The sequence below is a fragment of the Oncorhynchus mykiss genome, chromosome 19 (genome assembly GCF_013265735.2).
Source record: "Oncorhynchus mykiss isolate Arlee chromosome 19, USDA_OmykA_1.1, whole genome shotgun sequence".
Taxonomy (NCBI): domain Eukaryota; kingdom Metazoa; phylum Chordata; class Actinopteri; order Salmoniformes; family Salmonidae; genus Oncorhynchus; species Oncorhynchus mykiss.
In genome coordinates, this window is record NC_048583.1 from 34222566 (window position 1) to 34246167 (window position 23602).

At 41.2% G+C, this 23602-nt stretch overlaps 2 protein-coding genes across 8 annotated transcripts in view; both read left to right on the forward strand.

Moving 5' to 3' along the window:
- Positions 1-8173, forward strand: part of LOC110497719 (disheveled-associated activator of morphogenesis 1) — a 72863-nt gene extending 64690 nt beyond the window's left edge. For all 4 annotated transcript variants that reach the window (XM_021574027.2, XM_021574026.2, XM_021574030.2 and 1 more), the window contains 8 exons: positions 182-288; positions 2362-2450; positions 3675-3843; positions 3981-4088; positions 4770-4830; positions 4996-5127; positions 6265-6435; positions 6748-8173. In XM_021574027.2, coding sequence (XP_021429702.2) covers positions 182-288; positions 2362-2450; positions 3675-3843; positions 3981-4088; positions 4770-4830; positions 4996-5127; positions 6265-6435; positions 6748-6954 — 1044 coding nt within the window. In that variant the 3' untranslated portion in view covers positions 6955-8173. The remainder of the gene's footprint in view (positions 1-181; positions 289-2361; positions 2451-3674; positions 3844-3980; positions 4089-4769; positions 4831-4995; positions 5128-6264; positions 6436-6747) is intronic.
- Positions 8174-16331: 8158 nt separating this feature from the next.
- LOC110497720 (JNK1/MAPK8-associated membrane protein) lies at positions 16332-21091 on the forward strand. Of its 4 annotated transcripts, none has more exons than XM_021574031.2 (7): positions 16332-16481; positions 16683-16762; positions 16913-17067; positions 17247-17453; positions 18238-18419; positions 19793-19869; positions 19975-21091. In XM_021574031.2, exons 1-7 carry the CDS (start codon positions 16478-16480, stop codon positions 20191-20193), a joined length of 924 nt encoding a protein of 307 aa, XP_021429706.1. In that variant the 5' UTR covers positions 16332-16477; the 3' UTR covers positions 20194-21091. The 4 variants fall into 4 exon arrangements, with proteins under 4 accessions (XP_021429706.1, XP_021429707.1, XP_021429708.1 ...); XM_021574032.2 differs by having other exon boundaries at positions 16340-16481; positions 16686-16762; XM_021574033.2 differs by having other exon boundaries at positions 16346-16435.
- Positions 21092-23602: the final 2511 nt, after the last annotated feature.

A 23602-nucleotide genomic window follows, 5' to 3' on the forward strand; every position in this document is an offset into this window, starting at 1 on the left:
GGTTTAAAGGATCTGAATGCTGTCTTTACGTAGTAAGGTGGAAACTCGCCTTACCTTACATTTTGCGCCAGAAAGCTCACCAGACATTAGCTATCACAGTGAATCTATATGGGGATTAGCATGTGGATGTACAAGATCTCTCTTGGTAACAGTCTTCTCCCCCTGGTGTGTTCCTGTCCAGCTGCTAAAGTTTGTCCCAGAGAAGAGTGACGTGGATCTCCTGGAGGAGCACAAGCATGAGCTGGACCGCATGGCCAAAGCTGACCGCTTCCTCTACGAGATGAGCAGGTACGGACTTCGTTTCGGTATCATAATACAAAATTGGTACTATTACAATGTGTATCACTACATTCCCCATATTAGGCACTAGCCACAGGATGTTATTTTGTTGTTGGTATACTGGAAAATACTCAGGTGCTCTTGGATGACAAGGGAAGTTGACTTAAAAACTACTTAATTGTTAAAAAGTTGTCTTCATCAGGGACTGACTCCATTGTCGGTTTACTGTAACAACACATTCTGTGTTTATAGTATCACCCTGAAGAAGGCACAGTGATGCCGAAATGTTGGTGTTTTACCCAATAAATTACTGGGAGTTTATACATATGTGACTGTCTTTGTTTTATAGCTTACAGTTTATTCGCCGTTAGTCATCACCTCTACACTAAATCATTTTCTCTGGGTTTAGCGCCAGTTCATGCTTTTTATAGTATTGTAATAAAATGTCAGGAATCGAGACCGATCATTGGGCGGATTCGATAATGCTGGTCTATGGCCCATGACTTGAATGGTGAGGGAGGAGTGCCCTTCTCAAATGGAACAGTAATCTGCGCCTCTCGGTTATGTTGTCAACAAGGCAGAATGGTGCATCGTCCAGAAACATACAACATCTCTTTTCCATACCGTATGCTAGAATTTTGTTAGGCTTTGAATGGGCCACCTAGCTCATGCCCGGAGGCAGCCCGGTTCCATAACGAATGTAATCAACTTTCACCCAGTGCAAAGCACACCTACCTGGGCGCCCAGGCCAGATTAATCGAATCCCCTCATTGTTTTACAACACCAGGAGCATATGTATGACACACAGTGACACATGCTAGCTGGATGTGAACGTCTTTTTAACATAAATCTCTTTGGCATATCTAACTGCTGAGGGACATCACTCTAGACATTAAAAAGGTGCCAGTGTAGGCCATTGGGATCATTCTTTAGTAAATCAAATTAACAGCACTGTATTTGGACCTGTTTAGGTCAAATAGATGCTCTCCATTTAATTCACTATGGACTATACTTATGAGATTCAGCCCCCAAACGGTTTAGTTTTTTTTGTGGTGGCAGGTAGCCTAGTGGTTAGAGCATTGAGACAGTAACCGAAAGGTCACTAGTTCGAATTCCTGAGCCAACAAGGTGAAAAATCTTTCTGTACCCTTGAGCAAGGCACTTTATTGCTCAAGGGACTTAATTGCTCAATGTTCACTCTCCAAGGGTGTCTCAGGGGGAGTTGGGATATGCAAAAAACACATTTCCATTTCAAACCATGTGTAACAAGACAAATAAGCACCCACCAAATTATGATGATTATTAATATTATGTTTTAAGTATAATATGTGAGTGTGTAAATTCTTTCACTGTCACTGTCTACAAGCTAAGGGGGAGGTTGTGGTTGAGGGGGAGGCTGGTGTGTAGGTGGCGGCAGGCAGCTGAACTTTCCATGTACCTCATATTGTTCATGAATTAATATGAAGCCCCCATGGGGAGACATTCTCGGCTCGCGCAGCAACAAAGAACAAAACCCCAGGGATAGGGCTCACTGTTTTAATAGCTCTCGCTTTAATGAGCATTCTGTGTTACAAATGAAGATTGGATTACTAGATTACAGGAAGGGAAACAATGTGCAGGTTCTAATGTACAAGTGTAGCACCGGCACCATTTTTTCCATGATGTATCAAGCCGTTTACTATGGGAATAGAGACTTCCTTCCAGGATCTGGCGACGTTTGTGTTTTGGCTTCCTGAAAACATTGTAGCCATGGAAACAGCGTTTGGGCAGGGAGAAGGAAAGGAGCTTCTTTATTAAATGTGCTCTGAGTTTTCCATGTTGGGTATTTAATCCAGTAAGATCATTTGTAAAAGATGTTGCAAAGATGTTGTTTTTTTGTCACACAACCTCAGAATGAGGTCAAAGTCATTTAACCCCGATTGTTGATAAAATGTGTGAACAAAACCCCAAAAAACTGTCTTTCTATTAAAAAGTTAATGCCCTTCATTTAGGACGTCATACCATATTACACAAACCGTTTCAGTGGAGCGTTGTATCTATGTAAACTCCTAATTAACCTTTTCACTTCAAACTACAATACAGGATCAACCATTACCAGCAGAGGTTGCAGTCCCTCTACTTCAAAAAGAAGTTTGCTGAAAGAATCGTCGAAGTCAAACCTAAAGTTGAAGGTAGGATTTTCTTTACAATGTTCGATGCTCAAATGATCTACCTTTAAACCATTTGAATAACTGGTTGGACTGTGGAATCAAATGTAAACATACTCTAATGAGAGATGCTGGCAATAATCAAAGCCTGCAGATACAATGCTATCTAAGGTGTTAAAGGTACCCTATATACAAAAGTATGTGGACACACCTTCACATTAGTGGATTTGGCTATTTCAGCCACACATGTTGCTGACAGGTGTATAAAATCACACAGCCATGTGATCTCCGTTGACAAACATTGGCAGTAGAATGGCCTTACTGAGGAGCTCAGTGACTTCCAATGTGGCACCGTCGTAGGATGCCACCTTTCCAACAAGTCAGTTCGCCCAATTTCTGTCCAGTTAGAGCTGCCCCGCTCAACTGTAAGTGTTGTTATTGTGAAGTGGAAACGTCTAGGAGCAACAAAGGCTCAGCCGCGTAGTGGTAGACCACACAAGCTCATAGAATGGGACCCGCCGAGTGCTAATTTCCCTTAGTTCCAGTGAAGGGAAATCTTAACGCTACAGCATACAATAACATTGTAGGAGCATGACAATGCCCCGTGCACAAAGCAAGGTCCATACAGAAATGGTTTGTCGAGATCAGTGTGGAAGAACTTGACTGGCCTGCACAGAGCCCTGACCTCAACCCCATCAAACACCTTTTGGGATGAATTAGAACGCTTACTGCGAGCCAGGCTTTATCGACCAACATCAGTGTCCAACCTCACTAATGCTCTTGTGGCTGAATGGAAGCAAGTCCCCGCAACAATGTTCCAACATCTAGTGGAAAGCCTTCCCAGAAGAGGGGAGGCTGTTATAGCAGCAAAGGGGGGGACCAACTCCATATAAATGACCATGATTTTGGAATGAGATGTTCGACGAGCAGGTGTCCACATATACTTTTGGTCATGTAGTGTATGTATGAGTCTTTATAGGGACTAGGATGCCATTTGGGATTCAACCAATGTCTTTTGGGGCGGCAGGTAGCCTAGTGGTTAGAGCGTTGGGCCAGTAACTGAAAGGTTGCTAAATCAAATCTCCGAGCTGACAAGGTAAAATCTGTCGTTCTGCCCCTGAACAAGGCAGTTAACCCACTGTTCCCTGGTAGGCCGTCATTGTAAATAAGAATTTGTTCTTAACTGACTTACATTTTTATTTAACCTTTATTTAACTAGGCATCCTCGTAACTTCTTCCTCTCCCCAGCTCTAACCAGGGCCTCTAAAGAGATGCTGCAGAGCCGCAACCTCAAGCAGCTTCTGGAAGTGGTCCTGGCCTTTGGTAACTACATGAACAAGGGCCAGAGGGGAAACGCCTATGGCTTCAAAGTGTCCTCACTCAACAAGATCGCTGACACCAAGTCCAGCATTGACAAGTAAGAAATGGTCTGGTTTATATATCATATATATATATTCCATTGATATGAATTAATGAAACCTGTCCAAATGACACAACTCTAAGTTTAAAAGAGAATGACGTTGTGTGTGATGTATATGATGTTTGTGTTTATAGGAACATTACTCTGCTGCATTACCTGATCACCATCCTGGAGCAGAAGTATCCCAAAGTGGCTGTGTTCCAGGAGGAGCTTCAGAGTGTTCCAGAGGCAGCTAAAGTCAAGTAAGAACTGCTGCTAAGGATGACTGAATCAGAACCCCCCCTCCACCCCCATCACACACACACACACGCACTACCGATACTGTTTCATAAACCAAAGTTGCTTTCATGTCTGTGTAGCAATTGTGTGTAATTAACCTTGTAACAACAGTGTAAAAGTTGAGTCTTCCTCTCTAAGCTACATTTATGGTGCCTGACTTTAAGTGGAAAATGTGAAAGGTTAAGACCGTATTGCTGTGTGTGTTGCCTTACAAACCTTGTTTACATAGAGGGTCAAAGGTCATATTTATATTGTCTGGATTTGTCAGAGTCACAGGTTGTTCTTAATGCCCCTAATTCAAATGTGTGAAGTGTGAACCCTAGAACCTTTGGTAGGTCAAGGTGTTTCCTGTCTTACCAGAAGAAAGCAATATTATAGCAAACAGCATAATCCATAGATTTAAGGAAACCTAAAACGGTAAGAAAACATGTTGCAAATAAAGATCATCTAAGTTAGTTTCTGTTAAAACCTAGTGAACCCTGAATCTATTTATTTCCTGAGTGAGAAGGGAGGAAGTTGGGTTTTATTGTCTCACATTTCATGTCTCTAATTTATAGCTTGATTGGAGAACAGATGGTTTGTAATTGTTTCATGTGAATAAACTCCAGTCCCTCTCTTTCCCTTTCCTCTCCTCTTATCCACAGTATGACAGAGCTGGAGAAAGACATCAACAATCTACGCTCTGGTCTGAAGAGTGTGGAGCTGGTGAGTGGCCATTTTATGTTGGTTTCCCTTAATGAAGCCACACATGATATCTCAGGCAGTGTAATTAGGCTTACACTCCTCTACCAAGGGCATGGTACTGTACTCTTGTGTTGTGGGTTGTCTGATGGCAATCATGTAATTCTCCTGTAATGCTGTTCCCTGTAGGAGCTGGATTTCCAGAGAGGTCATCCTCAGGTTTCGGGGGATAAGTTTGTGTCTGTGGTGAGCCATTTCATCACTGTGGCCAGCTTCAGCTTTTCAGAGGTGGATGATTCTCTGACTGAGGCCAAGGAGCTGGTGAGAACGGGGGGTAGAGGGCTGGGGGCCATGCTGTCTGTCTGTCTGTCTGTCTGTCTGTCTGTCTGTCTGTCTGTCTGTCTGTCTGTCTGTCTGTCTGTCTGTATGTGAGGACAAAGCCCTTCAGACCACGGCAACTTGACAGGAACACTCATGGTTACACTCAAATGGGTGTTGGTTCACCCATCACAGAACACTGACTTGAATGGGAATGTACATTCTAGTAGTTATATTTCTATGGGGTTGGGGTCGTGTTGTCCATCTTTCCCCTCCTTTTCACAACTAGGAGCTCTAATAGAGCTATAAAAAATAATAGATGGGCATCGCAAATCCTGTAACATTATCCTTGGCCACATAACCAAGTAGGTAGCACACAGTCTTCTTACTGCAGCTTTGAAGTCACCTTTTAAAGATCGAACCAACTCATATATCTGGGAATGCTATGCCACGTGTTTCACTGTATTTCAGCGACATAGTAACTTAGTAAAGACATAGTAAAGTCTACCTGTGTGGACATTGGAACCTCTGAATATAGGCAGTTAGTGTTTAACTAAGATGGGTCAAGGCTATCAGTTTCAAAGGCGTGGTTTCCCCCAACCCCCCCCCCCCCCCCCCCCGTGCCATGTGGAATATATTTGATACATGTGCAGGGGATAGAGGGTTATGTATGTGTCAAATTACACTTTACAATGACAGGGAGGAAGACACTATCTCTGTTGGGATTAGACCCTGGTTCAAATACTATTCGAAATCTTTCAAATACTGAGTGTTTGCCCTCAGTTCACCTGTGCCAGGTGAACATTTGCAACAGTTCTGTTGGTTCCAATGTGCCAGACAAGCTCAATCAAGCCAAGATAATGTATTAGTTAGGATTTAAAATAGTATTTAAACCCAGGTGTGATGGGGGTAGGTTCTGATTTAAAGCTAGATTAATCAACCAGGCAACAAGGTCTCACACATTCATCCCTAGTGTATCACTGAAAGAATGTTCACCTACATTCACACTGAATCACCTGTGACACACAGACTGCATTTCATTACATCTTGATGAAGGATCACAGATACTCCTTTTTCTTTCCAGGAAAGGCAGTTTGACCATCTTGAAGTACTTGGTGACTAACTTTGTTTTCTCTCCAGTTTCTGAAGGCAGTGCAGCATTTTGGAGAGGATGCAACCCGTATGCAGCCTGACGAGTTCTTTGGAATCTTCGACCAATTCCTGCAGGCGTTCGCTGACGCTAAGCAGGAGAATGAGAACATGCGCAGACGCAAGGAGGAAGAGGAACGACGGGCCCGCATGGAAGCACAGGTTAGATTGTTAAGATTGTCTATCTCCAACCACAACACTAGAGAGAGTCACCTATGGTCACCATTTCACCACTCATTCATTATGTAACAATTATTACAAATGGGTATCAAACTAGTGTTTGTGAGATTACACAATACGCAAGCTACTCTTGACCTAGTCACACTCAAATGTAGGTCAAGAGTAGTGCTCATTTACTCAGTATTGTAAATGAGCACTACTCTTGTACTGCTGTACTGCTCATTTACTCAATACACCAAATACAATGCTACTGTAAGTGTGAGTCACTAAGTTCCTCCTGTTTTGTCCCCTCAGCTGAAGGAGCAGAGGGAGAAGGAGCGCAAGGCCAAGAAGGCAAAGGAGAACTGTGAGGAGGACGGTGAATTCGACGACCTCGTTTCAGCCCTGCGCTCCGGGGAGGTGTTCGATAAGGACTTGTCCAAGATGAAACGCAACCGCAAACGAGTCAACTCATCAGCTGAGACCAGCAGGGAGCGACCCGTCACCAAACTGAACCTCTGAAACAACTGATCCTGTCTTACTGGAGCTAAGCTATGCTGCCCTCTGGTGTCCTGGCATGAGCCTAGTGCCCCCAGTTTTGGGAGTGGACAGAATTCACTTCTAAAACGGAACTGAGCAGGAAAGGTGGTGGACAGACTTCTACTTACTCTTCTGCTACTCAAGCAACAATAACCCAGAGCTTGTGTCCATCTGGAAACAGACATATAAGATATTACCTCCTCTGAAAACCATGAACTATGGATAAGGAGTGACTCTCTAAGCTATTTGTGTTAATTGCCAAAACCTACACTTTTAAAATGCTGTGCTCTGAATGACAGTTTTTCTCCTGTTGTGGACGGGACACTTTTTTTTAATAGCATAGGGCTGTTGCCCTGGAGTAGGACACTCTTCTTGACCCTTCCTACCTGCAAAAATTAGCAGGAAGTGGAATGGAAAGCCAGGGGTCACACGCGCACACACCGGCTGCGACACATTTCCTCTTTTAAACGGGAGAAAGTGGAACTTCTTTCCTGCTATTGTGTTCAGTCAGTCAGACACCTCTCGAGAGTACAGTAGAGGATGCCAACCCCATGCAGAGAAACAGTGTCTCTTGAAGCACAATCCATCATGTATGAATTACGTTTTTGAGATGAGCAAAAAAGCATAACAAGAAACACATTTTAATACTGTTTTTATCACAATTTTGCAAAGACCTAATTTAGATATTTAAAACCAAATCAAAGATGCAATATTACCATTTTATTAGAGCCTATAACTTTCATCTATAAAATACTCCATTAGAACTGAAATATACAGTATTGTAGAAGAGTAGGATCTAATTTTAGGCCTGCTGACTTGAAAGGACAGTGTCACTGTTTCTATATTATTCGAAGAGTTACCAAAAATAATTGCTCTTCCTCTGGTCATCCTAACACACGGAGGATATCAGTCTGGAAACTATGCAGCCCAACATTTACTGCCATGTAACAGTCAAAAGTTTGGACACACCTACTCGTTCAAGGGCGTTTCTTTATGTGTACTATTTTCTACATTGTAGAATAATAGTGACGATGTCTAAACTATGAAATAACACAACCATGTAGTAAGAAAACATATGTTAAACAAATCTAAATATATTATACAGTTTTGATTCTTCAAAGTAGCTACCCTTTGCAGTGAATGACAGCTTTGCACACTCTTGGCATTCTCTCAACCAGCTTCATGAGGAATGCTTTTCCAGCTGCCTTGAAGGAGTTCCCACATATGCTGAGCACTTGTTGGCTGCTTTTCCTTCACTCTGCGGTCCAACTCATCCCGAACCATCTCAACCCTGTTGAGGTCAGGTGATTGTGGAGGCCAGGTCATCTGATGCAGCACTCCATCACTCTCCTTGGTCAAATAGCCCTTACACAGCGTGGAGGTGTGTTTTGATCATTGTCCTGTTGAAAAACAAATGATAGTCCCACTAAGACCAAACCAGATGAGATGGCGTATCGCTACAGAATGCTGTGGTAGCCATGCTGGTTAAGTGTGCCTTGAATTCTAAATAAATCACAGACAGTGTCACCAGCAAAGCACCCTGCACCATCACACCTCCTCCTCCATGCTTCACGGTGGGAACCACACATGCGGAGATCATCCGTTCACCTACTCTGCGTCTCACAACCAAAAATCTCAAATATGTACTCATCAGACCAAAGGACGGATTTCCACCGGTCTAATGTCCATTGCTCGTGTTTCTTGGCCCAAGCAAGTCTTTTCTTATTATTGGTGTCCTTTAGTAGTGGTTTCTTTGCAGCAATTCGACCATGAAGGCCTGATTCATGCAGTCTCTGAACAGTTGATGTTGAGATGTCTGTTACTTGAACTCTGAAGCATTTATTTGGGCTGCAATCTGAGGTGCAGTTAACTCTGACCTTATCTTCTGCAGCAGAGGTAACTCTGGGTCTTCCTTTCATGTGGCGGTCCTCATTCTACAATGTAGACAATAGTACAAATAAAGAAAAACCATGGAACAAGTAGCTGTGTCCAAACTTTTGACTGGTACTGTATGTTTATATTATGTACATACTGTATGCCCGTTCCAGTGTCACCTCACTTGACTCTCAAAAAATCTAGGTGGCAGTCTTCCTTCTCCCCACAGTTTTCAGCCATTAGCTTCGCCCACAAGTGGCTCATTTGAACTACAAACGTTAATCATTGCTTGCGATGCGGCTTTCGAAACATATGGCCCTTATCTTTCATCAGAAAGAATCCTTCAAATAAAAAATATACACTTACTGTAGCAGTTTTGCACAGATCCAGCTATGGGTGCCTTCATCTGACAAAACGACACTTCCCGAACACAGGTGTTACAAGCACCGTCTTCTGTAATTAGCACAGGTGGTTGCCTCTTCCGTCTGTTTTCTGAAAAACAAGCGCTGTAACATAGAGATATGGCCGTGTGGGAACCCTATCAAGGTCTGTATCAATTGAACCTTTTTTTGCTGATCTATAACATAAGGTCCTTATGCTACCAAAGCCGTACCGCAAGCGATGCGTTATTGTTCAGATTCAGCATCAGGGCTCTTAACAAAACTCCCCTGTACAGAAGACACCTTCATCCAATGTGTGGAATGGAATGGAACTGAGAGTCATGACCATGGGCTATTCCTCACTATAACATGTACAGCAGAAAGATTTCAGTTATTTAGTCTGCCCCCATTAGTAAAACCTTTTCTCAAACCTTTGGTCACATTTCTACCAACACCCTCCTTACTTAACTGTGTGATCGCATGTCTGATGTATGTGGATTCTTTCAATACAGCTTTATTATTATTTAAACAACTTTTTATTTCGAAACTAAAGTAATAAACTTGGATGTTAATTATCTGTTGAATCTGTTTTTTTATGTTTACAAGCCAAAACTACAACCAGTAATTCATCTCGGATTGTATTAAACTGTATTTCTGTTTTCCAGAAATAAAGACTGGTATTCATCTCAGAGTTATAGTAAGGAGCATCCTCTGGTGGCCAATGTGCAAAAGTATCTATTTTTTGGGTTCCATTTCCATGTTTTCAAGACATTCTTTGAGGACACAAATTTGCTTGTTAATTGTATTACTTTGGATACTCTTCAATTCAGAAAGCATTGTGAGTAGGGACTTGATCTCTAATAAAACCTCTGGCAACATAGACAGCAATAGTAATGACGTCTTTTTGTAGGCACTAACTCCGCCATGGCTCCTTGGCCAAAACCTATGGGGAAATGAATGAATGCCAAAAATAAAGGTCTGTGGTAAACACATGAGAGAATCTTCATCAGCTAACGTCACTTAGTACATTTTTAAGGATTTATGTAGTCAAAATCACATAAAGCACAAAAAGGCTTCATAATTCATAAAGGTCATGTTAACTGACTGATATTATCTCATAGAACAAAATGTATAAGTTGTCTTAAACCTGTGTTAACCTCAGACCTTATTTTCTGTTGAGTGTGAAAACCCCAGCAGCATTGCACCTACTACCATACCCCGTTCAAAGGCACTTAAATATTTTGTCATGCCCATTCACCCTCTGAATGGCACCCATACACAATCCATGTGTCAAGGTAAAATATTTTTTTATTGAACCTGTTCCCCCTTCATCTACACTGACTGAAGTGGATTTAACAAGTGACATCAATATAGGATCATAGCTTTCAATTGAATTCACCTGGTCAGTCTATGTCATGGAAAGAGCAGGTGCTCTAAATGTTTGAAAAGTCAAAATAGTATTAATCAACTGATTACCAATAAAACAAAATTCAACTCACAGCTTGTTTTGTACACTCTTAGGGAAAAAAGGTGCTAGAAACATATAGGGTTCTTCATTTTGTTGCCATAGGGTTACACTTTTCGGTGCTACACTATGTAGGGTACTTCATATAATCCCCTGATAATGGTTATCTCTCTATGAAGGGTTTTGCAGATAATTATTTTCTCTTTAAAGTGTTTTTCCTAGAACCCTCTATGAATGGTTCAAGCAGCCTTATTAGCCTTTAAAAAATATATTTGTATGACAATTTTGCACATATCATAAACTCCAGGTTTACAGGCCACATCAGGCCTGCAAGTCACATAATGCTGGTTTGCAAAGTGATATGTAATTCCTATTGGAATCCAGCCAGAGTGAGGATGTTCAACAATTGGTACTTTTAATCACCCGCTACCTGCATTCAGAATGTCTGCCATAGTATGGAAGATTGAATAATGGGACTACCTAAAGCTACTAAACTGGAACAAACATCTCGGTAACAGTAATGGGTACAAAATAAAGTCCAACTACTTACAGATTGGATTAGTTTAGAAAAATGTATGTTTGATCTTTGTGTAGCATCAGATTATACAACCAATCAATGTACAGTTGAAGTCGGAAGTTTACATACACTTAGGTTGGAGTCATTAACTCGTTTTTCAACCACTCCACAAATTGTTAACAAACTATAGTTTTGGCAAGTCGGTTAGGACATCTACTTTGTGCATGACACAAGTAATTTTTCCAACAATTGTTTACAGACACATTATTTCACTTAGAATTCACTGTATCACAATTCCAATGGGTCAGAAGTTTACATACACTATGTTGACTGTGCCTTAAACAGCTTGGATAATTCCAGAAAATGATGTCATGGCTTTAGAAGCTTCTGATAGACTAATTGACATCATTTGAGTCAATTGGAGGTGTACCTGGGGATGTATTTCAAGGCCTACCTTTAAACTCAGTGCCTCTTTCCTAGACATCAAAAGAAATCAGCCAAGACCTCAGAATTTTTTTTGTAGACCTCCATAAGTCTGGTTCATCCTTGGGAGCAATATCCAAACGCCTGAAGGTACCACGTTCATCTGTACAAACAATAGTACGCAAGTATAAACACCATGGGACCACACAGCCGTCATACCTCTCAGGAAGGAGACGTGTTCTGTCTCCTAGAGATGAACGTACTTTGGTGCGAAAAGTGCAAATCAATCCCAGAACAACAGCAAAGGACCTTGTGAAGTTGCTGGAGGAAATGGGTACAAAAGTATCTATATCCACAGTAAAACGAGTCCTATATCGTCGTAACCTGAAAGGCCGCTCAGCAAGGAAGAAGCCACTGCTCCAAAACCGCCATAAAAAAGCCAAACTACGGTTTGCAACTGCACATGGGGACAAAGATTGTACTTTTTGGAGAAATGTCCTCTGGTCTGATGAAACAAAATATAACTGTTTGGCCAGAATGACCATTGTTATGTTTGAAGGAAAAAGGGGGAGGCTTGCAAGCCAAAGAACACCATCCCAACCGTGAAGCACGGGGGTGGCAGCATCATGTTGTGGGGGTGCTTTCCTGCAGGAGGGACTGGTGCAATTCACAAAATAGATGGCATCATGAGGAAAGAAAATGATGTGGATATATTGAAGCAACATCTCAAGACATCAGTTAAAAGCTTGGTCGCAAATGGGTCTTTCCAAATGGACAATGACCCCAAGCATACTTCCAAAGTTGTGGCAAAATGGCTTAAGGACAACAAAGTCAAGGTATTGGAGTGGCCATCCCAAAGCCCTGACCTCAATCCTAGAGAAAATTTGTGGGCAGAACTGAAAAAGCGTGTGCGAGCAAGGAGGCCTACAAACCTGACTCAGTTACACCACCTCTGTCCGGAGGAATGGGCCAAAATTCACCCAACGTATTGTGGGAAGCTTGTGGAAGGCTACCCATAACGTTTGACCCAAGTTAAACAATTTAAAGGCAATGCTACCAAATACTTATTAAGTGTATGTAAACTTCTGACCCACTGAGAATGTGATGAAAGAAATACAAGCTGATATAAATCATTCTCTGTTATTATTCTGACATTTCACATTCTTAAAATAATGTGGTGATCGTAACTGACCTAAAACAGGGAATTGTTACTAGGGTTGAATGTCAGGAATTGTGAAAAACTGAGTTTAAATGTAGTTGGCTAAGGTGTATGTAAACTTTTGACTTCAACTGTACATGCAAAAACAAACATTTCTGAAAATCAACCTGCAATAGAGGATGGTTGTGGTTTTTTACTTTACACAAAGTAAAGATGACACAATCACACTCAACTCTAGTTATTTTACACCACTGAGTGTTAAGTTAATTTAACTCCTGAATCAACACTAGAAATGTTACACTGAAAACCAAGCTGGATAAAACTGTCCAATTTGCTGTGTTGAAGAACCCGTTGGCGACGCAAAAGCCGTCTCCAAATATCCACACACCATATTTGCTGAAGAGCATCATGAACGAGAACGGTAAAAAAAAAAAAAAAGAACGACCTTCAAGAAATCAGACCGTGAAAGGGACATGATGAAAGCATTGGTAACCGTTCTCAGCTGCCATGTTTGATTATGACAATCACCACCGCACAATTCCCTAAACTAGAGAGGAGGAAGATGGCCAGGAGCACAAAGGCTTGAGCTGCCACCGTGATGCCCTGGAGGACCGAGTTCCCTTCCTCTCTCTGTACTGGTGTGTGTTATTGGTACTCCTCGTCTCCACCCGTAAGGTTTTCGAGAGTGGCCTTTGTGAAAACACTGTGTAACCTCGGGACTATGGTGACTATTTCTAGCGTTAAACTCGTCCAAGAGCTGTTGTCCGGAGCAGTAAAGTTTTGGGTGTCCCATTCCCAGTAGACAAGTGCTCCTGTTAGCTGTTCTTGCCTGATCGTAATCCTGTAGCCTATCTCATATTCCCAGCCTTGCTTGTGTACAATCTGTAACTTTACCCGGGCGGCAGGTAGCCTAGTGGTTAGAGTGTTGGGCCAGTTCCCGAAAGGGAATCCCCGAGCTGACAAGGTACAAATCTGTTGTTCTGCCCCTGAACGAGGCAATTAACCCACTGTTCCCCGGTAGGCTGTCATTGTAAATAAGACTTTTTTCTTATCTGACTTCCCTAGTTAAATAAAGGTTAAATAAAAAAAACTTTGTGCCGTTTATACCCTGACTACACCGCTAGCGTTGCAAAATAAATGTAGGAATCTATGTTATTCAATTATTGCACCCACACAACTCGCGCGTGTTTGGCACCGTTATAGCGCAATTAATATAATGTTTTTTATGCACCACCAAGATTTACATGCTAAGATTGGCACTGTAACCATCCATGTAGTTTTAAGAAAAATAAGAGGTTCTTGTCCAGTTCTGGCATTTAGGTCAACACAGACTAGTACATATCCCTTGGCCTAGAAATTGTTGATCTTCTCCTGTAGGATGGAGAAACTGTCATTGTTAAAGTATGGGGACTCTATTACTGGAGGCAATATAGGTGGCACACAAGGAAATGTTTCTCTGTTTTGATAATTTCCTGATTAATTTCTAGCCAGATGTAAAATGTCCCTGTTTTGACTAATTTAATAGATTGGTTTAGGTATGCTCTATACTAAATTAACATACCCTCTGAGTCTCTTCCCTGTTTCACACCTGGTAGTTTGGTGGGTGGGACTACCAACTCTCTGTAACCTAGAGGGCAACCAGTGTCCATCTCCTCTATAACATATTTATTGTAGGATGACAATGTCTTTATTTCCGATTTCTTTCATGAAGTCTGTATTCCTAATCTTTAGGCCAAAGGCAGATGGATGACCTTATATATTCCAGGATGAGATAATAAAAGTTTTGTCTTCCATAACGTCTAGTGTTGTTTTCGTGTGGTTTAGGTTCGGACCATTACAGTAGGTGTGAGCAGAGCATGTTGAGCATCTGATACATACCTCTTAGGTCGCAGGATGGGGCTTGGGCGGGTGCATTAGTGGTGGTTGGGCCTGTTGCTCTGCTCATGGCCTGGGCATATGTACGGCTGTCATGTTGAGGTCCTTCCTGCAGGGACCTGCTGGGGCTGCGGTTGAGGGTGATGTCCTTCAGGTCCAGGCAAAAGTTGGGACTGCTGCCTTGTAGAGATGGATCTGGTCATAAAGGCTGTTCAATTCTCGAGTGGAGTGGTGGCCAGGTAGAAGTTAGGTTTTGAGGCACAATCCCAGGACATGCTTGCATTCACCCGTTGTATGGTGGCAGGGTGAAAGTATTTCTGTGGTAGCAGGGTGGAGATGACCACTCGTGTGTTAGGGAAAGTGGAAGAAGCTTTTTCAATCACTCCCTTGAGTGCTGTCCACCCTTTCCTGCTGGCCCCTTACGTCGTTTGTGCACGTATGAATCATGATGCGGCAGGGAGACTCTAGTCTGTCCTCTGACAACAGCTCCAAGGTAGCTTAGTAGGCTTATTAACTTAGCTTTATATACCAAAATTACCTAAACATTATTATATTTTACTTTTTGGCTTCAGAGGTAGCTTCAGACTGAACATTACTCACTCAGTTTTTGGTTGGATGGTATTTCCAGGTTTCTGCTGTGTTTCTTCTGCAGGTTTTGGTTTGCCAGTGTTTTCTTGATAGTCCTTAGTAGTAAGAATCATTCTGGGTAATTTTGTCCAAAATCAAGTTTTTAGGTTTAGAATTTGGATTTGGAGTGAAGGTTTTGTAGTAGAGGGTAGTATCCTGTATAAGTCCTTGTGAAAAAATCCAAGTTTATCTATGTTTATCCAACTCTGATTCAATATTTTTGCAGAAGAATTCAGGAGCTCATGACCTCTCTCTATCTACCCTACTCATGACACACATTTATCTTACCTTTTATATTATATGAACATATTGTGTGTCTGTAAAATAATTAAAATAAATACATTTTAATCATCATGTGTTTTAACATTTGATCAGCATTTGTCCACTGCTCGATTTGGGATCTCTAGCAGAAGCCTTCGGTACTGGGTGTAGTAGTGAGATTCTGCTGGGTCTACTTGGGAGTGAAATAGTAGACCAGGTAGCCCAAAGGGCTTTAAAACAAGATATAATTCATATTAGAGGTGATACGATGCGATATTAGAGACCATTATGATAGAAACGGTGCGACAGAGCCCAAGGACCTGCATTTATATGCCTTCCAAAGAAAGGTTGGTGGGCCAAGATTCAAGGGTCAGACAAGGAAGGAAAAGAGTCTGCTCAACTGCGTCTAGGACATTGTACATTGAACTCTTCATTATATCTGGTTGGCAAGCATGCAAATGGTTTGTGTATGGAGTGGTTGATGAAACAGTGAAGCATGTGTTGTTGTATTGTTGTAAGTACTGGTAGGCCTATGAGGAAGAGGATTGATGTGCAGGATTATTGAGGTTGGATGGGGATGAGGGGGTTGGAAGGGATTTGGGGAATGGGGGAGGGTTTGTTAGAAGGGCTCTTTTTTATTTTCTTAGTAGTACAGGACTAAGATAGGAGGGTTTAGTTTATTTTAACGTTTGTTTCTTTATGAATTTAGTCTGTAAACTGTGATGGACTACACACTCCAGTACAGTAGGTGGCGGCATGTACTTCTAACGTTTGTTTGCGGACTACCATTATATTATAATAGATGAAGAAGCAACTTCAGGCTGATCGCTTGATTTAGCAGAAATTAAATCGTTGGATACGTCATAAACATATTCTACTAAGTAATGTATTAACGCTTAATCGTATGGAGGTTGACTAATAACATGGGTATGTGGCTACATTGTCTGCACAATGATGGCTTTAACGTCCCGTTGCCTAAGCCAGACAAGCCACTACAGCTAGCTAGCTAACTATTAGCTAGCGTTACTTGTTAGTTGTTAGCTAGCTATTATGCTAAAGTACATATAGACGTCTGCAGTATTGTCAATAACTGTCTTGTTGTATTACTTACTCCTGGCTTCATTACAGCAGTAGCTATGAGTTCAACTTGTCCGGGACTGTATTGCGGCAAGACGTTAATAAATGGCTCCTTTGATGGAGAATGTGGGGTGAGTAGCTCCAGCTGAATGTTAACAAACGTCATCGATCTAGCAAGGCTGTTGAAATGGCATTCTACTGTAGCTACTGTAACACTAGCTATGTTTCCGTAACCTAGTAGTAGCCTATGCCCACACACTAAAATGTAGTTGAATGATCAGGTATGTCCCAGAGGAGAGAGGACTAGCATGCAGAAGATCTGTGAGAAGTGTACAGAATCCCCTGAACTTTATGACTGGCTGTACCTGGGCTTCATGGCAATGCTGCCACTGGTTCTACACTGGTTCTTCATTGAGTGGTATTCTGGAAAGAAAAGGTAATGCCTCACATTCAGGCCAAATTAACCAATTATGTATTTGGTCACCATAACCCATGGCCAATAGGCTGCATATTGTGACATTTACTTTTTTGAAAGGAGAATTTTAACATTGTCCTGTAGTAGCCTACTTGGTAACTCGCTTTAATGTTTCTGATATTATGTATATTTTTCTGCAGCTCCAGTGCCCTCTTCCAACACATAACTGCCCTGTTTGAGTGCAGCGCTGCGGCTGTGCTGACTCTACTGGTCAACGACCCAGTGGGTCTGCTGTCTATCAGGTCCTGCAGAGTCCAGATGCTGTCAGACTGGTACACCATGCTGTACAACCCCAGCCCAGACTATGTCACAACTCTACACTGCACGCAGGAAGCAGTCTTTCCCCTGTGAGTAGCCTATGCCTATGTGGTCCACGTCATGAATTGGACCTATACACTTTGCACTTGTAGGGCTGCTTTCACAGCTAGTCCTGGACCAAAAGCATGTTGAAATAGCTTTTTAGTCCAGTATTAAGTTCAATCTCTGTCTCAACTGTCTCCTAATGAACTGATATGAATTGGCAATGAGTTGAACATGTAAGAGATAATCAGCAAGGGGCTATGCCTTCTATTGAAAATAATGAACGACGTGGAAGGTGTATTCCACAACGCGCTAGCAAAGTGGAACTAACCTTAAACGGAGTTGCATTATTTTCCAGAGAAAGCATAGAGCCCTAAGTTGATTGTCCTTTTTATACCATGGCTATAAATTAACACATTTGCCACTAGAAATGTGTTCATTTGCAGGTAGAAATGTGTTCAACGTCCACTGAAGTAGCTAGCAAGTTTACTCGATAGCTACAGTAGTTGCCGTAGTTTAGCTAACCAAACCATCAGTCCTAGCTTGCTATTATGAAAGTCGATTTCAACATGGCAATAATTTTTTCAATGTGACTTTCTCTTTCAAAAGCTATAGCCATTAAATTCTACCGTGATGATATACCGTGCGTTTTAGAGAAATAATGCACGCTCTAGAATGCTCTTCAAGCCATTCAGAAACGAGTATTCAACAATACCATGGTATAAATGAAATTGGTTGGTATGTTCAGAGCATTGTGCACACCATCAAGCATAGTGTGATGTGAGCTGTTTTGTTAATTGAATAACATGGTTTATCATATTGTGTTCGCAGGTACACTATGGTTTTGATCTACTACGCCTTCTGTCTGGTTTTCATGATGCTCCTGCGTCCACTCCTGGTCAAAAAGATTGCCTGTGGTCTGGGGAAATCTGACCGCTTCAAGAGCATCTACGCTGCTCTCTACTTCTTCCCTATCCTGACAGTCCTGCAAGCTGTGGGAGGCGGCCTCCTCTGTGAGTATGCTTTCAGATGAGGGTCCAGTCAGGTTCGGTCTAGTCAGGTTAAGTCCAGTTTGCATTTATATAGTATTGCTTGTTACATAATTGATTTATGTGAAATGCATTCTTTTAAAGAGCGACTGCCTTTAAAAAGCAACAAATCCCTTTTAAAATGTCATCAGTCAGTCAGAAATGGTGTAAATAGGATCATTTTGGTCATAAAGTCAGTCTCGTCTATAACAGAGTTTGGAACATCCGTGCGTCACAACTGGTAAATTAAGGTTGGGTTTTGATTTATGTCATTTTCCCACTGACATGGGGAGAAAAACTGCAGTGGTTGCACTCTATCCAATAGCATAGACAGTGAGAAGGACATGCCCAGCAGCTCTGAATTTGTTTATATAAGACAACACGTTGCAAATTTTTTTTACACACCTCCAAGACTGAAATCTTAAATGTCTAATTAGCAACAGAAAAACACACTTGCCAATCGGCATGTTCAGTCGCTCTTGAAGGCCAGAGGTCTTGTGGCCTTGGAAGCCCAGGATTCTTATGTTCTGTTTGAAGGACTGAGGAAGTTCTCTTCAGGACGACTATAAATATTTATGGAGTACGGTGGAGTATGCATGGAAACTAGTGACACGTTAGAGTAGCTGAACCAGGCATACATGGATGCCAGAGTCGACCTGGGTTCAAATCCAGCGAATTGGCGGATTTGAACCCAGGGGTTTTGGCGGCGGCAGGTAGCCTAGTGGGGCAGCAGGTAGCCTAGTGGGGCAGCAGGTAGCCTAGTGGGGCAGCAGGTAGCCTAGTGGTTAGAGCGTCGGCCCGAGCTGACGAGGTAAAAATCTGTCGTTTTGCCCCTAAACAAGGCAGTTAACCCACAGTTCCCTGGTAGGCCGTCGTTGTAAATAAGAATTTGTTCTTAACTGGGTTCAAATTGTTCTCAACCTTGCCTAGTTAAATAAAGGTTAAATATTTATATTTAAATGATTGCCCTTTGACTCACCAGACTATCTTTCCAGTCTTTCTAATACTTTACTAGCCCTTCAAAAATTAAGAAATGCAAAACTAGTAAAAATTTTAAGAAATGCAAAACTAGTCCTTTTATAATTTAAACAAAAATAAGTCCAATAATTTGCATGGGTTGAACACCAAAGAGGTTGTTTCTGAATTCTTCTGCCTTGCAACAAGCTAGTGGTAGGAAAATACACGGACAAAACATGGAAAAAAAACTAATACGGGAATGCCTCCAGAGGGGAAACATAATTTTTGCTCAGAGCAAATCAAATGTGAGTGTTAACAGCCAGCGCTCCCATTCAAAAGCAAAATCCAAAACTGAAGTTCTCCAGACTTCCAATGACTTTGGTATTTTCTGTTTATTTCAGATTATGCTTTTCCATACATTATTTTGGTGTTGTCCCTGGTTACCCTGGCAGTGTACATGTCAGCCTCAGAAATACAGGTAAGAAACTCCTTATTTTATATTTACTTAACATTTGTGATCAATCAGTCAACATCATTGTATTAGAACATATCCAATTTCCTATTTGTTTACTCCTATCCATAGTCTTTCAAGAATCTCATTGCCAAGAAGAAGAGGTTGGTGGTGCTCTTCAGTCATTGGCTCCTTCATGCTTATGGCATCATCTCCATCTCCCGATTGGATAAACTGGAGCAGGACCTGCCTCTATTGGCCCTGGTACCTGGACCTGCCCTCTTCTACCTTCTCACTGCCAGGTTCACTGAACCTAGCCGGATTCTGTCAGAAGGCGGCAACGGCCACTAGAAGTATTATAGAGGGATGTGGGGATTAATATCCACCTATCAATTCAGAAGTTGTTGTGCAATAGACATATGGACAATAGTCTTTACTGACTCCTCTGAGTATGGTAGTATGATGACTGCTGCATGCAGGGTTGATGGTGTGAGTTCATCTCACAGGGAGAAGGAAGATTTTATTATATTTATGCAACTAAGGTGGAAAACAATCACCCTATGCACATACAGTATGTCTATAATCTATAAAGCTCCATATATGTGTTGTAAATTATTGAATGTTATTGTGTTGATGCTTGTGTACACTTGAATGTTGTTGTCTAAGGCCTAAGATGTACTGTTCCTCATTGAGGCTGTTATACATGTTGTGTATAAACATATTCACTCTTTAATATTTTATGCTCAACTTCCTTGATTGCTTTAATCGCCGATATCCTTGGTTGTTGTTTTGAAATCGATTGAGGTCTCTGGATTGTCCAATATTTTAAGTTAAGTTTTCTTGAGCTAAATCTAATGTGCCAAAAACTCTGAACACGTGCATATGCCCAGAGGCACATACAATGGTTCACTATAACCTAATAGTAATCGTTACAAGTGGATGCATTTAAATGATTTTGCTTGTAAGTTTTTTAAATGGAAATTATATTGCCTTTTCCCCATAAATTCTGTTGTGGAAATACACTGTTGAATAGTAAGCAAGTGAAATCGTGAATTTGTTTCATGCATGCTCATAGAATGCCTGTAAATGTATAACAATGAAAGTGTTGATTAGATCTATATAATTTTATTGCACTGTAATTTTAAAACATACAAAACAAGGACTTGACTAGCTAGATTTGACTATTGTGAAAACTCAGAAGTGTTGTTCAACTTTTCTGAAATAAAAATTACAAGTGTGTACCATCTGATATGACTTTCATTTGTTTTTAGTTTTTCTAACAACAGTTGTGTTGATGTAATTCTTTGTCTCACTTTAGTTGCTCTCTACTTTAAGTGTAATGTTTGATTTAGTTCTGGCCAACAGGAAACTCATGCCCTTCAGTTCTTCCTGTAGTATATTTTTGAGGTCCCCCAGTTGGAACTTCCTGATGTGGATCTTGGTCATGCGTCTGTGGATAACCTCCAAAATCTTGTGGTCTCTCTGAAGATTCCTGAAGTGTTGAATTAGTCATTAGATTTTATCAATAATAGCCAATACCATGACGGCCCTCGAACTTCACTGGACTTTATGGAAACCGTATATCCTGAGGCTGCATTTATTGTAGTTGGGGATTTTAACAAAGCAAATTTGAGGAAAGGCTCCCAAAATTCTATCAACATAGTGATTGTTGTACTTGCTCTGCTAAAACTCTCGACCATTGTTATACTACTTTCCGGAATGCAAAAAGGCCCTCCATTCGGCAAATCGAACCACGATTCCATCTTGCTCCTCCCCTCCTATAGGCAGAAACTCAAACCGGAAGCACTGGTAAGGGCCATTCAAAGCTGGTTTGACCAATCGGAATCCACACTTCAAGATTGTTTTGATCACGTGGACTGGGATATGTTCAGAGTAGCTTCAGCAAATAATTTTCGACACATATACCAATACGGTGAATGAGTTTATCAGGAAGTACATAGGAGATGTTGTACAGTGCCTTGCAAAAGTATTAATTCACCTTTACGTTTTTCCTATTTTGTTGCATTACAAAATGTAATTTAAATGGATTTTTATTGGATTTCATGTAATGGACATACACAAAATAGTCCAAATTGGTGAAGTGAAAAAAAAGTTTTTTTTCAAAAATGTAAAAAAATAAATCAAATGGAAAAGTGGTGCGTGCATATGTATTTACCCCCTTTGCTATGAAGCCCCTAAATAAGATCTGGTGCAACCAATTACCTTCAGAAGTCACATAATTAGTTAAATAAAGTCCACCTGTGTGCAATCTAAGTGTCACATGATCTCAGTATATACAGTTCAAGGGCCAAAATTCACCCAACTTATTGTGGGAAGCTTGTGGAGGGCTAACCAAAACATTTGACCCAAGTTAAAAAAAAATGTAAAGGCAAGGCTACCAAATACTAATTGAGTGTATGTAAACTTCTGACCCACTAGGAATGTGATGAAAGAAATAAAAGCTGAAATAAATCATTCTCTCTACTATTATTCTGACATTTCACATGCTTAAAATACAGTGGTGATCCTAACTGACCTAAAACAGGGAATTTTTACTTTGATTAAATGTCAGGAATTGTGAAAAACATATTAATTGTATTTGGCTAAGGTGTATGTAAACTGCCGACTTCAACTGTTCTGAAAGGCCCAGAGTCTGGAACACCACTAAGCAAGGGGTACCACCAAGCAAGAGGCACCATGAAGACAAAGGAGCTCTCCAAACAGGTCAGGGACGAAGTTGTAGAGAAGCACAACATGCCTACATGGTAGGCATGTTGTTAAAATCAAATGATAAAACCCCCCAAAATCTATTTTATTTCCAGGTTGTCAGGCAACAAAATAGGAAAAATGCCAAGCGGTGTGAATAATTTTGCAGCCACTGTAATGCTTGTCTTTATACAACATTTTCAGATCGAAAATGAACAAATTACACTCCTTCTGCACATCTACAGTGGGGCAAAAAAGTATTTAGTCAGCCACCAATTGTGCAAGTTCTGCCACTTAAAAAGATGTGAGAGGCCTGTAATTTTCATCATAGGTACACTTCAACTATGACAGACAAAATGAGAAAAAAAAATCCAGAAAATCACATTGTAGGATTTTTTATGAATTTATTTGCTACTACAGCGATGCGTCGCTGTAGTAGCATGCTACTGACATATCACCATCTCTCTGGGGTTAGGCTTCTCTTCTTTTATACAGGCTATACATACACTATATATACAAAAGTACGCCTTCAACATTAGTGGATTTTGGTATTTCAGCCACACCCGTTGCTGACAGGTGTATACAATCGAGCACACAGCCATGCAATCTCCATAGACAAACATTGACAGTAGAATGGCCTGTACTGAAGAGCTCAGTGACTTTCAACGCAGCACCGTTGTAGGATGCCACCTTTCCGACAAGTCAGTTCGTTAAATTTCTGCCCTGTTAGAGCTGCCACAGTCAACTTTAACTGCTGTTATTGTGAAGTGGAAACGCCTTGGAGGCTCAGCGGCAAGTGTTAGGCAACACAAGCTCACAGAACAGGACAGCCGTGCTGAAGTGCTGAAGCGCATAGCATGTAAAAATCATCTGTCCTCGGTTAAAACACTCACCACCATGTTCCAAACTGCCTCTGGAAGCAACGTCAGCACAATAACTGTTAGCGGGGAGCAGCCTCAAATATCTAAAGAGTAAGCTACAAGCCAAACAAGCTTGTAACAATTGTACTTTAACTCCATCATACTCTTCTGATAGTTGAGCATTTTTTTACTCT